General features: G+C 49.6%; 1 protein-coding gene across 3 annotated transcripts; it reads right to left on the bottom strand.

The window, feature by feature from the left end:
* Positions 1–2,883: 2,883 nt before the first annotated feature.
* On the bottom strand, positions 2,884–11,908 carry Gdpd2 (glycerophosphodiester phosphodiesterase domain containing 2). 3 transcript variants are annotated; one of them, NM_001106944.1, is made up of 16 exons: positions 11,416–11,671; positions 9,538–9,651; positions 9,220–9,323; positions 8,830–8,923; positions 8,575–8,634; positions 8,234–8,332; positions 7,974–8,067; positions 7,684–7,829; positions 7,484–7,566; positions 7,222–7,372; positions 5,246–5,467; positions 4,883–5,031; positions 4,152–4,299; positions 3,933–4,015; positions 3,649–3,674; positions 2,884–3,554 (listed from the first exon to the last, which is right to left on the bottom strand). In NM_001106944.1, the coding sequence occupies exons 2-16, from the start codon at positions 9,640–9,642 to the stop codon at positions 3,502–3,504; spliced, it is 1,617 nt and encodes a 538-aa protein (NP_001100414.1). In that variant the 5' UTR covers positions 9,643–9,651; positions 11,416–11,671; the 3' UTR covers positions 2,884–3,501. The 3 variants fall into 3 exon arrangements, with proteins under 3 accessions (NP_001100414.1, XP_038955521.1, XP_006257126.1); XM_039099593.2 differs by having other exon boundaries at positions 2,888–3,554; positions 11,241–11,908; XM_006257064.5 differs by having other exon boundaries at positions 2,888–3,554; positions 11,544–11,907.
* Positions 11,909–13,967: the final 2,059 nt, after the last annotated feature.

Genomic DNA, 13,967 nt, shown 5'->3' with positions numbered 1-13,967 from the left:
ACACATAGTTTCATCTAGGGGCCAGATAAGCAGGTTGCTGATGGCAGAAGTTTCCCATTTTCAAGGGGTGAAGGATGAAGACTGCTGATTTTAACAAAGGGAATTCTAGAAAAATTGAGAGTGGGTGGGAATAATTTTGATTAGTTCAGTGAAGTATCAAGATTTGCCCACCATTCTTGACGTGTGCCTCAGGAAACTCCTACTTTAGCCCATTACAGTAAAGGCTCAAAGGGAATGACAAAACCTAAAGGATTATATACACAGGTGACTCTTGAGTTAGGTTTCTCTGTGGAGAAGTGGAAAAGCTATCATCGGTGAAAAAGCAGACCCCTTTGAGTAGGGACAGAGTCCAAGAAGTGCAGAAGAAGTACAAAGAATGAGAGGAGGGTAGACCTGGAACTTGGAAACTTCTTGGCTCTGTGCCACCTTTCCTAGGATCATGCTGAAGTGCCCTGTCGTCATGAGGTCTCCAGGGACCAGGAATTCTCAGATTTCCCTTCTAGTAAGCTAGTAATCTGTGTAACCTGGGAGTAAGCCCATGCAGGCCAAGGCCACTCCACAATAACTTCTTCACTGAGACTCACATATGCCCTCTAAGTTAGTACAACAAAACCTTCATTGTGGTAGAGCCCCAATCCATAGCAAGAACCGGGAAGAGCTGTACCCAGGATTGTGCTTACAGGCTCTCCCTTGGGTGATACTAGGTTGAGGTACCTTGCAGCTGGAGAGCATTTGTCCTGGTCACTGTCTCTATCCACTGCAGCTTTACAAAACAGGATGGCAGGGGAGGCTCCTTGCTCCCCATGTTTCCAAATTGAACTGGGTCGGGGCTGTGCCTTGGCTCTATTAATAGCCCCCTAACCCAGCCTGCTAGCCCCAAACCCAGATGCCAGGAACTGTGAGTCAGCAGCTAAAAATAACGAGCAATTGCACCCAAAATCCAAAGAGCAGCTCCCCTTGGCCTTCTGCCCTCAAATTTTGGTCAGTCTTAGTCTCCAGTCCTGGGTCTCATGAATGTTCAGTGCCTACAGCAGTCTGATCTTCCTAGGAGGGAGAGTTTGCGGTGGCCAGCTCAGAATTCAGTACACAAAGCTAGGAGCTAGGAACGCGGTCTGAATTGGTGCTGGAGCTCTGGGAATCTGGACGCTGGGAGTTGGAGTTAGAGAACTGCAGCCAGAACTGTGTGGCTGGAGGTGGATGGTATACGAAGAGGAGGGGAAAGGGAGGGAGATGGGAGGGGGAGGGGAGGGGGTGGGAGGGGGAGGAGAAGAGAGAAGAGGGAAGGGAAGGGAAGGGAGAAGGGAAGGGAGAAGGGAAGGGAGAAGGGAAGGGAGAAGGGAAGGGAGAAGGGAAGGGAGAAGGGAAAGGAGAAGGGAAGGGAGAAGGGAAGGGAGAAGGGAAGGGAGAAGGGAAGGGAGAAGGGAAGGGAGAAGGGAAGGGAGAAGGGAAGGGAAGGTAAAAGGGGAGGAGAGGGTAGGGATGGGGAGGGGTGGGAAGGGGAAGGAAAGGAAAGGAAAAAGGAAAGGGAAAAGGAGAAAGTGAAGAAACTGCAAGGTAAGAGCCTGGGCAACTGACAAGGGCAGAAAAAAAAAAGTGTGCGAGATGGGAAGCAAGTATATGCCCAAGTATATGTCAAGTATATGTGAGGTACAGCACGCAGTACCTGACAGGCTGGGGGCTCCAAGAGCTGAGGTCAGTAGTCGGCTAGACTGAGGAGTGGGATTGGGAAGAGGGAAAGGTAATAAAGGAATGCAGTTTGAAACACAGCGTGATCTGTTCAGTTTAAGGCAACATGAACCTTCAAAGGGCCTGGCCAAACAGCAGTCTTGGCTTTGGCTCCTCCAGCCCTGCCATGCCTGCCTGGGTCGGATGTGTGTCCGAATGGAGAGTGAGGGGGGGCGGCGATGAAAGAGTGGGGTGTGTGTGTGTGTGTGTGTGTGTGTGTGTGTGTGTGTGTGTGTGTGCGCGCGCGCGTGCGTGTGTGTGTGTGTGTGTGTGTGTGTACGCGCACGCGCGCGCGTGAGTGGAAGTCTGGGGCCGCGCACGCGCGCGCGCTGCCACTGCAAATTCAAACTCGCCTCCATCCACAGAAGACCTTAAGTGTTCAGAGGCATACTGGGAATTGTAGTTTCTACGGCTGCCAGTAACCAAGGTGGGGAGGGGGACCAGAGAGGTAGGGTCTTGTTCTGAGATGCTAATGCTGCTCCGAGTCCTGATCTTGCGGGAGAGAAGGAATCGAGGACTTTTTGCTGTCCTGACTAAAATATTAATTTGACTGGCATCTGAGTCTAGTCAGGAACTGGGATGAACAACCGTGTAATGAAGGATTGCAGGGTCAGCCACAGAGCCCATACTTGTTCCAGCTTTTTTTCTTCCCACTCCCTTTCTACCTGCTTTACCATCACCAGGTCAGCTCCGCTCTGGCCTTCTCAACTTTTAGTTTTACAAGCAACAACGTAATGAGGAATTTGCTCCTCAAGGAAAAGGCTAGCTTGAACCAGACCCTACACCAATCCCAGAAAGAAAGAAAAAAAAGAGAGTGAAAATCAGACCTTGCTCTCAGAGTCTGAAGTCAAGGACTTAAGTTCCGAACACACAAGGAAAAGTGGTGGCATTCATAAGTATGTTCACCTTATCCAGGGATCCAGACCTCTCAGGGCGAGAGACCACAAGGTGGAGCTACAACGCAACCCCTGCATAAAGCTCCTGGGCCACCCGGCCGAGGCAGTTGCCACTACTCTCCAGGAGGAAGGGTGGCTGTTATTCCTTCCACGTCCCGCCCGCAAATCTCCTCATGATGACATCTCAATGTCATTTTACATCCAGTTCCGGATGGAAAAAAGCATCCTTCCAACTCTGGCATCGAAATGATTAGACTGTGACCAAATGACAATTAAAAATTCATTGAATAACAGATTAACAGGCAAGACACAGGAACCATTGACTGCTCACAACAAAAACCTACCGTAGACACAATATTACATTGCTAAATGAGGTTTTTTCACTCCCAGCCTGTAGGCAGAGAAGAAGCTGAATTGTGACGGTGAGGAGAGAAGGCATGGAGTGTGGACAGTCTTCATCATCTTAAGAGTTCTTCGAGAAAGGTCATTGTGGCCAAATTTCCTTCAGTCATCATTCTGAGCTATCTCACCCTGACACACCCTGCATCTTCTATCCAAGTACATGTGCACACAAGCCTAATGCATTATCTTGGCAATCTCTCTCACTTCCTTGCTTTAATTTCATTTTGGGAGTAACTTCTTGTCAGTCACTGTCTTTCCAACTAATTCATGTCAAAACACCAAAGGCAGCAAATTCCATGGCAGCTTGAGACATACCCACCATCTGGACAGAGGGCCCTCTTAGTTCAAAATCTTCTGTTTGCAATGCTCCCTCCTCCAAACTTTTAATTCCAGGACATTCCACTTCAGCTCCTGTCCTTCCCATTGACCAGTGCACACAAGTCTTAGACAGCAGCTGGTGGGGACCTGGGCCCAGAATTCACTCTGAGGTGAAATTATTGATCTTGGTCAGTAGCACTGCTGTTTCTAAGCCTAGAGAAGTGGGTAAGAGATGGCTCATGTAGGGAGTGAAGCCAGGGGAAATTAGGAGGGGAAAATAAGAAAGGAAGGGAAAGTGCATTCTTACCTGTTCTGCTTCTCCCAGCACATCTCCTGGAGGGGGGGGAGGGGAAGGGAGGGAGGGAGGAAGGGAGAGAGAGAGAGAAAGAGAGAGAGAGAGAGACTTTTTGTTGAGAGTTCCACTAACTTGTAGTAAGACTTTCCAACCCAGGGTTTTTCCAAACTGCTTTCCCCAGGGTCAAAATTTGGAACGGACAAAATCTTAATCCCAGGCCACATGTGGAGTCAGACTCAGCCTTTTTACTTGGGGCCTGGGGAAAGTGCCCAGGAGACCAAGGCAAAAGCACTCACCCTCGGAGGAGGAAGATACTCAAAAGTAGCAGAATGGAGGCACAGTCGGTGATGACCCATATCATTAAGTACTTCTGAGGGGGCTATGGAAATAGAAGAGACCCATGAGCGGCCAGGAACCCCAAGAGTTTCATATGGGTAAATAAGTATGGAAAAGGACAGGTTTAAGGAGAATAAGAGATGGGACATGAGGGACAGTGACAGTTCTAGAGTCCTTACAATAAGCCAGAGCGGGTACTGCATCTGCTGCAGCAGTTGGCAGTCATTGGTGGTGACGGAATCTACCCCTGCACACCAGAGCAGGGAGAAGAGCCAGGGTTTGTTCACAACAAACAGGTTCACAGAGACATTATCCTGGTGCAGTGCCCTGTGGAAGCGGGGGGAAATGGGGGACATCCAGAATTTGCCCAGCTTATGTCTGAGACTCTCTGCCTTAGATCCATCCTCTTTTATGCAGATCTCTGCAATGTAGAATAATAATACAACGCTTCTCATGGTCTACAAAGCACTAACGAGCTTGATCCCTGTCTATCTTTCCAGCTTCCCCTTCCTTTTTCTTGCTTGTTATTCTACCCTTGCTTCTTCTGTTTTGCCCATAGTTCGCTCCTTGTAATCAATCATCTGGTGCCCAACTCAGTCATCAGTGCTCCTCACAGCAAACCCCAATCACGACTATGCCGTGTTTTCACAGTATCACCACCCAGCATAAATTAGGTGATTTATTACCTATAACTTTGGCTAGTTCCTAAATTCCGTGAAAGCCAGGACCTTTCCCATTTTATTCACATTTATTTAAGTCCACAATAAATACTGCATGAGTTATAGCAATCATCCAGTAGATATGCATTGTGGGAATGCATGAATGAAGAGCTTTCGCACCCCCTCCCTGCATGGGTTCTTTCCTGATAGTCAAGCTTGGGGCCCTTTTTATTCCTTTCCTTGGCACTCACTTGATATCCAACACAGGCAGGTCTTGGTAGGGGAGGTTGAGAAACTGGGGCCTCTCAGTCCCGTTGCTACCCCGATATCCATATATCTGGCGCATTCTGGGAGCCCGTTGTTGCACAGTAGCACGGTCTTCATCCGGGAGCCAAAGAACCTGTGGTTCAGGGACAGTGAGTGTAACATAATGTTAAGGGAGCCCTAGGGATTCCGGGGATAGGTGCAGAGAGGTTTGGCTACAGAATGGGGTATGTGAGCAGGGGTAGGAAGGTGAGGGCAAGAGGCAGCCTTGAAATCATCATGCTCTAAAGAAGGTAGGATGGGAAGAGGGGCCAAAAGCGAGGTGCTTTGGGAACCCTGGATAACATCACCATGGCTTGGGGCACGCTTGCACTCAACACGGCCTCCACCGTCTGATTCACAAAAGTATCATAGTACGTGTGGTTTCTTGGGGGTCGGCGCAAGTCAAACATGACAGAAAGGTTGAGGGTTGCTGCTTCCTTCAGCACTTCCTCTAATGCTGGTACTGTCTGATTCCCAGCCTCCTTCTGATCAGAGCCGGACAGCTTTTTGGCCCCCCAGAAAGGTCGCCTCTATAAGAGAGGGGCATTATTTCAACATCACAAGAGGCCTCTAGGTTTTCTCCCAATCCTTGCCACCTGTTTGTTTGTTTGTTTTTGTTTGTTTGTTTTGAGACAGTCTCACTATACAGTCCTGTCTGGCCTGGAATTTGCTAAGCAGCTATGTAACCTCCCAAGTGCTGGGATTAAAGCCATGACCACCACCGCCCAATTAGCTGCTCTCAGTCTTGCCAAGTGTTTCCAGATTATGCCAAGGTCTTTCTTTCTCTAAACCTCTGATTTCTTCCATCAAATCATACTCTGTGGCCTCAGCATCCTACCCGTCCAGGTTCAGAACTTCATCTACATCATCTTTTCAGTTTCATAGAGACCGTTGTGATCTTGACCCTTTGCTTTTTCCCTGGTCCTTCAGCCCTTTCTCCGTGCACTTGCATCCCCATATAGTTCAGCCTCAGCTTGAATCAGTTTCCACAGTGCTCTCGACACTCCTTTCCCTTTTGTGCACCCTCTGTACTTTGTTTCAGGCTACAACTGTCAGCTTCCTCCACCTCTAGCATTGGGGGCTTCACACTGTCTCAGGCAGTCCACTCATGCGGAGTACTGGTGTGGTATTTCTTGTTTTTGTCCACTGTGGCTTGTCAAACCTTTCACTTGCTCTTGATTGGCCTTTTCTCGAATCCTTCCTTGTGGCTGTTCCAAGCCTCTGCCACTCTGTCTGCCTTCCCTTTTTATCAACTAATGATTCCCAAATGCTGACATAAATAAAGCTGGTTAATAGAGGGTATTTGCTATGTGTGGGGTCCTAGGTACTTTGTGTGTATGAACTAACAGTCTGTCCAAAAGGCCTAGAAGGGAAGTACTACAATTATTATCCCTGTCATACAAATGAGGAAACTGAGGCACAGATTGGCTAAGAAGCATTGACCAGCATCACCACAGCTAACAAGTGCTAAAGGTAAAGTTCAAATAAACACATTCTTGGTTTTTAATTACTCTATGTCATTAGATATAGACTTAATTTTATAAAAGCAAAAGCAAACAGCAACTCTGTGTCATGCTTTTTATCTTTTTGAAGAAAGTATGTCCGCGCACATATATAATCAGTGCATATTTTAGACAGGTTAGATTATGGGAGATCCAAGTTCATAAATCCTTTTTCTGAACATTTTTTTTTACAGTGAACAAATACTACTTTTACAATCAGGAAGCGAGGGACTGTAAAACTGAAATCCCCCTTTGAGTATTTTTCATGGCCTAGAGAATTAAGATCAACACTTCAATGTACAACATTCAAATTTCTTTATGATCCAGCCTCTGTTTCCTACCACTCCTGGGAGTTAGAGCTTTCAGTTAAATTGAGCTACTTTTTATTCTCTAGAAACCTACTTGTGTTTCTGGCCCTTACCCAATGCTCGGACTCCAAGCTAGACCTCCACGGCCCAAGCGAGGGTTTGGGGTGTATGTCAGTGGTAGGGTGCTTGCTAGTTATGGCTCTGGGTTCCATCCCAGCACCTCAGAACTAGTTTCACATTCTTGTTTTGCAAAACAGTGGACCTCACTCTGGTCTGCCCAGGAGAAGTATTTTTATTGCTCCATTTCCGACTCCAATTGTCTTTTGCTTAGGCTCTCCTTACTATCTGGGAGTGACACGAGGGCAGAGACTGTTCTTAGCTGACCAGCACAGGGTGCAGCAAGTACGTATTGCTGGAATGAACTCTGCCCTGAGTGCCACTGAGTGGTGGCCTCATCTTGGCTGGTGTCCTCACCTCTAGAAACCAGGTTCCAGCATTGAGTTTCTGCAGTTCAGCCCAGGAGAAGTCACTGCTGTGGGCTGAGATTCGCTCTGGAAACACGGAGGCTACATTGGTAGTCCTGCTCAGCCGCTCATCATGCATGAGAAAGGGGACTCCGTCAGAGCTGTGGGCACAAGAAGTGTCAGGGGACAAAGTTCTGGAGCTGCCATCTTTTCCTGAGTGTCCCCACTGTGTCCCTCAGTACACCAACCCTCTAGGCCCCACCCTCCATCACCTGACCATCACATCTGTCTCAAACACAGCCGCTCCACATTCAGCTGTCTTCCGCAGGGACATCAGGGTATTCTCAGGGGCCAGCTGTGAGAGGGAGTTGGTGAGGAGGTAGCAGGGGAGGGTGGGCCTGGGAACCCACAGACCTGAAGCCTAGAGGAGCAGATTCTTTTCTACTTGCCCAGGTTTCTGCCCATCACTTACCATGGGGGCGCCTCGGTGTCCCACCAACCCAGGCTTGGGAGGTAAATCTCTGAGTTTCATAATGCAGGGGGAAGAGATGAACAAGGGCGTCAGGTAGATAACCAGAGTGACTCCAAAAAATAGGAACAGTAGCAGAATCTTGGGACCTGTAAAAAATGGAGGACGTGCTTCAGGGAAAGGCAACAGGTGAGGTGGAGCTGTAAGGGCAGAGGGCAGAGCTCAGGTACAGGAAACTGTGGGTGAAGAGGCACTGGTGTCCAGTGAGGGTGAATATGGGATGATGTTGGCACCTCTCCAGTGGATGCGGTAGAAGGTGTCAGTCACAGGCCAGGCTAACAAGGTGATTCCAGCAACTGCTCCAATGTGAAGGAATGGGGCTGTAGCCTGTGGAAAACAGCTGATGAGGAAGACCCCTACTGTTGTGCTGTGCCTCCCCTTTCTCTGCAGTTCAGAGAGATCTGCTGTCTCATAGGACCAGGGGCCAATGTAATGGTCCAGAATTGGCCGTGGGCCAAGGCTCCCACCTAAACAGTGGAGATCAGCCACTTACCTGCAGTGACAGTCGTAAACTATGCCACTCCTGTCGCCATTGGATATCCAGTCCCACAAGGCCAGTGGCCACTAGAAGTATAATGAAGAGAAGCAGCACCTGGGGCCAGGGAGGAACGAATGGGCCTTCCTTGTTAGCCTAGGCTCATCATTACTGGGGCTACCTCTTCATTCTGTGGACACAGGATTCTTCCCCTTCCTCAAGGCATCCACTATACTTTCACTCAATAAATATATACTGGATTACGGGTCCTGACCTGGACCCCAGGGTTAGAAAAGCAGATGACCGTCAGGGTGTTGGACCCAGCATCCCCTCTCCCAATCACTGCCAAGTCACTGCACCTTGTGGAGACTGTGAAGATGCAAAGGCTGTCCACAGAGCTGCAGGAGCAGGCCCAGGAGCTGGGAACAGACAGAAGGGGCACTTAGAAGGCTCCGAGAGAAAGCAAGTCACATGGTGGGACCTGCAGGTTGGTATCTTCTTCCCACCCAAGAATTATCCTCTTCCCCTCAGTGGCTAGGATGAGACCAAGACAGTAGACCTGAGCAGGAATGAAGGGTTTATGTGGGACTTAGGCGACATGTCCCTGGACCAACCAATAGCAAGGATGCATATGTGACCAGGAGAGAGATGACCAGCAGGACTATCAGGGACCAGTCCATCCAGTGTCCCCAATGGCGGAACAGGAATCTGTAGGAGGGTAAAGGAAGGTGTTCAAGGGGAGGAGGTGACTTGGGGGTTGGGAGTGGGAGTTGAAGTGGCCAGATCCAGGAAACCCACTAGATGGGAGCGAGGGGAAAATGTTTCATAGGGCCACAGTCTCCAGGGATTGGTGAGTTTTCTTGGAGGAATTTTCTAAGGAGGTTAGAAGTGCTGGGACTCAGGGGCCCTGTGGAGCTGGGGATGACTTATAGTGGGGGCTGAGCACAGGGTAGGATGTAGGCTGGCGGGTATTGGGAGGAAGGGGCAGGCGGTACATGACACACTCATTGAAGTTGTGCAGATCATTGAGAAGGATGAGCCCGATGTACAGCCATCCCAGGGACAGGAGGAAGGTGAGGAAGAGCAGGCCAAACCAGATGCAGTCGCACTGCAAAGGAGCAGGAGAGAAGCTCTCAGCCATCCCCATTTCATGCTCAGAGACCCCCACAATGGCAGCTCAGCTTCCTGCCCTGCCCTGAGCTTCCAGTAGTTGAGGGCGATTTTCTTTCTGGGAAGAGAAAGCCCCTTCTTCCCAGCTGCCTAGGAATACAATGGGTCTCGGTATTACCTTCAAATTTGCTACCTCCCCATCCCTTGTGCACCTTGCTGGTTTGTATCTTCTCTTTAGGATGTCTCCTCCAGTGGCAGCTGTACAGGCAGTGGAGGCAGCGGGCCCAGACGGAGCAGCAGCCGGGGGACTCTGCCATGGTGAAGGCCTAGGGGAAAGGACATTTGACCATCAGGGACCCTATAGAAGACAGAGATTCCAGTCTCCCTTCCCATGTATCTGAGGAGCCTGGGCTGCTGCTCAGCCGGAAGGTTGGTTGTCACAGAGCAGACCCAGAGCTCTGGATTTCACGAGGTGACTGATTCCAAACCTAGAAAAGTGGGACCATGTCTGGAGTTTTTCATCGCCCCTTAGTTTTGATACCTGGGCAGTCAGTGGTCCAGCCTTTCTGTAGGCATCATGTGTAGCCACTCTCTCCAGGTCCTGCCTAGTTAATGACATCCAAATCTGGGTTTAGAGTGCTTGCCCAGAGTATTTTAGGAGAAATTGCCTTAGGGTGGGGCAAACTCAGTTCAGCAAGTTAAGGCAGATCTGACTGAATTTGAGGCAGCTCCGTGCTGCCTTGCACCCCAGGAAGCAGGAGTAACCTGAAGCAGAGGTTTCCATTCTGACCCCAGACTAAGGGAGGCACAGCCGGTTGACTAGTTGCTATGGATACAGGATTGAATAAACCACAAAGCCCTGACTGAAAGATTCTCTGTGTCCACTTCTCAGGGGTTAGGGACACTGCCAATGGAAGGAAGACTTGAGGGGAGCAGGCTGCCTGGATCCCTGACTCCCCCCCTTTCCTGCCTGCACAGTCTAGATAATCCAAGTCCCCCCACCCTAGCCTTATCCTTTCCTCCCCAGTTACCATATACAGTCACCCTCCACCACAAATAGAAAGAAACCCAACCCTGCCTCCCCCTTCCCAGAGGCCCCACCCTCTGAGCTATCCTTGAAAGTACTTTACACACACAGGGCAAAGGTGCATGCGTGCGTGTCTGCGTGTGTGTGTGTGTGTACTACGGGGTGCTGGTGGCGGCGGTGGTGCCAGGGAGTTCTCAGTATGGCTGAGACCAAGTTGATCTACAAAACAGACTGGGCTTGTGTGATTCTACTTGAGAGGGTGTGCAGTTTGCAGAAGGTGAGAATTCTACTATTGAATCACCACTGCAAGCAGGGTGTGACTGTGTGTCATGTATCAGCATATGTACATGTGTGTGCATTAGTGGACTAGTGGCTGCCAGTAAAATGGGGTTCAAAATCCCTATGTACAGGAGCCTCTGGATAACCTCTCTCTGTGTCTCTGTCTTTCTGTCACTCTGTCTCAGTCTGTCTCTGTCTCTGTATCTCTCTGTGTCTCTCTGTGTGTCTCTCTGTCTCTCTCCGTCTGTCTCTGTCTGTCTGTCTGTCTGTCTGTCTGTCTGTCTGTCTGTCTCTCATCTAACTGCCCTGTACAAAGAAGCAGGGCCCCCTTGTTCACTCTGTGAGGACTCCTGTAAGGAAACAAGGTGTGTGTTCTTGGAACTGCCCCCTTACTAAGTTTCCCTTGGGAAAGGAGTGGAGGCGAGGGAGCTGGGGAGGGAAACCTTTACCTTGTGGGTCCCTTCCCAGGAGACTGACTAAGTCAACCTAAGGGGAGGCCCCTGCTTCTCCCCATCCCGGAACTCTACAGTAGCCTGTCCTGAGCACCAATCCACATCCCTTGCTTCCTCTAGGGTCGGATCCCTGTACCCCAGATTTCCAGAGTCCTACCTCCCTCAAGAGTTGCCTGGAAGATGGAATCAGGATCTGGCCAGTCTGAAAGACCCGGAGCAGGGCATCTGACAGGGGTGCTGCTTAGTCCCCAGGATTCCATCCCTCCCCGGTTGAGCGGCTCTTCGCTTCCCAGCTCCCAGCGGTAGCCCCCAGCCTTCCCGAGCCCTCACACCTTTTACTCAGTGAGCAAGCGAGCCAGCAGCTCTGCCTCCCAGCTCCTCTCCGAGTTGTCTGCCTCCTCCCTCTTGCAGTCCCTGGCTCAGCCTCACTGGTCAAACAGGTGTCACTGATGCCACCTACAGGAAGAAGTGTGGGTCCTCTTGGAAGGTCTGGAGAGGCTCTATGACCCGAGCACAGCCTTGGTGGGAAGATGGGCGCCCGGGAGTTAGCTGGAGAGGAGGTCGGCTTCTTTACTCTCTGGAGCTGGCAGTCAGGGGGCTTGATGTGAGGAATTCCTTTGTGCAGCCTTCCCCATCCCTCTGTCCCTCCTCCTGTTCCCCTCCCAGTCACTGCCTGAGGGCTTTGTCCTGGCTCTAGGAGGCCAGGACTGAGGGCATAGGAGGGAGGGAAGCTGGGGGAGGTGACCACACAATTTTGCAACTTGGCAGTGAGGAGAAGGGGCCCTGCCAGTCCCCTGGAAACTCTTGAGCATATGAGGAAGCCTAACCTCAAGCTTCCCAGGAATACAACTTCCAAACATTATCCCTTTCCTCTTGGCCTATTTACACTTCTGCAAGTTCCATCTATGTGATGCTATTGAAGTGACTTTATGAACTCTGGGCAGCAAGATCGCCCATTTCTGGACCAGGGGTCCCCGTGGATGTATTCAACAGCCCTAACATCAGATGCTCATTCCGGATATCAGTCTCACTGCCTTGTTTACCAAGCAACGAATGGCTTCAGGAGTGTATAGTGTATTAGGGTACAAGGCTTTCGGAAGACGAATGTGTACAAAAGAAGCAGGTGGCCCAGCCAGCTGTGGTCAGCTTAGTTTAAAAAGTGCAGGCTTGTATGTGAGCTGGGAGGGACTTGATGGACAGTTCTTGGATTGTGGCTGATGCAGTGCCTTGGGGTCTGTGTGTGAGCCAATAGGGATGTTGGTGGGAAAGGATGACTCTTTATAGATAAGCTGACTTCCCCTCCCCCTCCACACACTCAATTTTATCCAGTGAGGGAGACTGGCTCTTTTCTGCCAGGAGCTGGTTCCCTCCCTCTCAGCTTCCCCATTGTATCCAGAGGCTCTATTTGGCAATGGCAGAGATTCTCTAACTCTCTCAGAATTAAAATGCAAAGAGAAGCAAGACTGCTCGCTGGCAGGAAGCCAGGGAGGGCCAGCGGGTCACCTAGTCGTCCACTGGGAGTCATTCTTGGCAGGTTGTTTTTCAATTCCCTTTGCTTGGGTTGTGGTGGACTCTGGAGTCTTGCTTTCTTGTGGGGGTGGTTTGAGAGCCTTTTAGGGGTGGTGGGGTGGGGGACGGGATTTAATATGCATAATGAGTCTCAAGGTTTGCAAACTCCCCAAAGGCTTTAAATATACCCCGTGTATGTGGTTCTGCAAGACTGGCCCCCTTCTAGCTTCTAATTGGAGATGAGAAACCTGATGTACAGTAAGGAATAATCCTTGTCCCTTCACTTCCTTTTTAAGGGAGAAAGCAAAGGGGGCAGTACTTTTGTTCTGTAGCTCAAAAGCAGTGTAGTTCTACCCCCATTAATCAGATTACAGGGCACTAGAAAGCTATATGGTAAATGTATACTGGCATCTGTTCCTAGCTCTATTACTGACATTATAACTCTACAGAACTACCTCTTTGTACCACAGTACTATCTAGGTTAGATATTTAATGTTCCCCAAAGGGTAGTGTGTTCATGGCTTGTTCCCTGTGGTACCATTTGGGAGGTTGGGGGAACTTTAAGTGGTAGGTTCTTGCGGAGTGTCTTTAGCATACTGGAGGGTATGCTCTTGAAGGTTGGTGATGGGACCCAGGTCCAGCTCTGTTCCAACATGCTTCTGTCATGATGTAATACAGGCTTCTAACCACGGTCTAGGACCTCCAAAACTGTGAGCTAAAATAAACATTCTTTTTTTTTCCTTTTTTTCGGAGCTGGGACCCAGGGCCTTGCGCTTGCTAAGCAAGTGCTCTACCACTGAGCTAAATCCCCAAACCCATAAACACATTCTCTTAATGAACTCGTTCTCTTGGGAATTTGCTATTGTATGGTAAAACTGACATTTTATTTTCTTATATGCAAAGTAAGGCTCCTATTGACCTTGAACATTTTTAAAAAAAATTTATTTACTATGTATATATTGTTCTAACTACATATAGGTCTGCAAGCCAGAAGAGGGCATCAGATCTCACTACAGATGGTTGTGAGCCACCACGTGGTTGCTGGGAATTGAACTCAGGACCTCTGGAAGAGCAGTCAGTGCTCTTAACCACTGAGCCATCTCTCCAGCCCAAACATTTTTTTTTCTTTTTTTGAGAAGGAGGCAAATACAATTCTGGCAGGACCGTAGGGATGGGGATGCTCACTAAATGTGTAGAAACTCCGTGTCAGTGTTCTTCTTTCCCCTAGAGCAGCAGAGGTGCAATCCCCTAAGAAAGGGTAGGAAGCTGGGTCAGGAAGCTCAGCGATAGAATGTTTGCCTGGCATGTCTGATCCCCTGTGCTCAATCCCTATCGCTGTAAACAAAACAAACCACCAAACAAAAAACTAGGCAGC

Source organism: Rattus norvegicus, chromosome X (genome assembly GCF_036323735.1).
Source record: "Rattus norvegicus strain BN/NHsdMcwi chromosome X, GRCr8, whole genome shotgun sequence".
Classification (NCBI taxonomy): Eukaryota; Metazoa; Chordata; class Mammalia; order Rodentia; family Muridae; genus Rattus; species Rattus norvegicus.
This window is presented reverse-complemented; position numbering and strand designations above follow the sequence as displayed.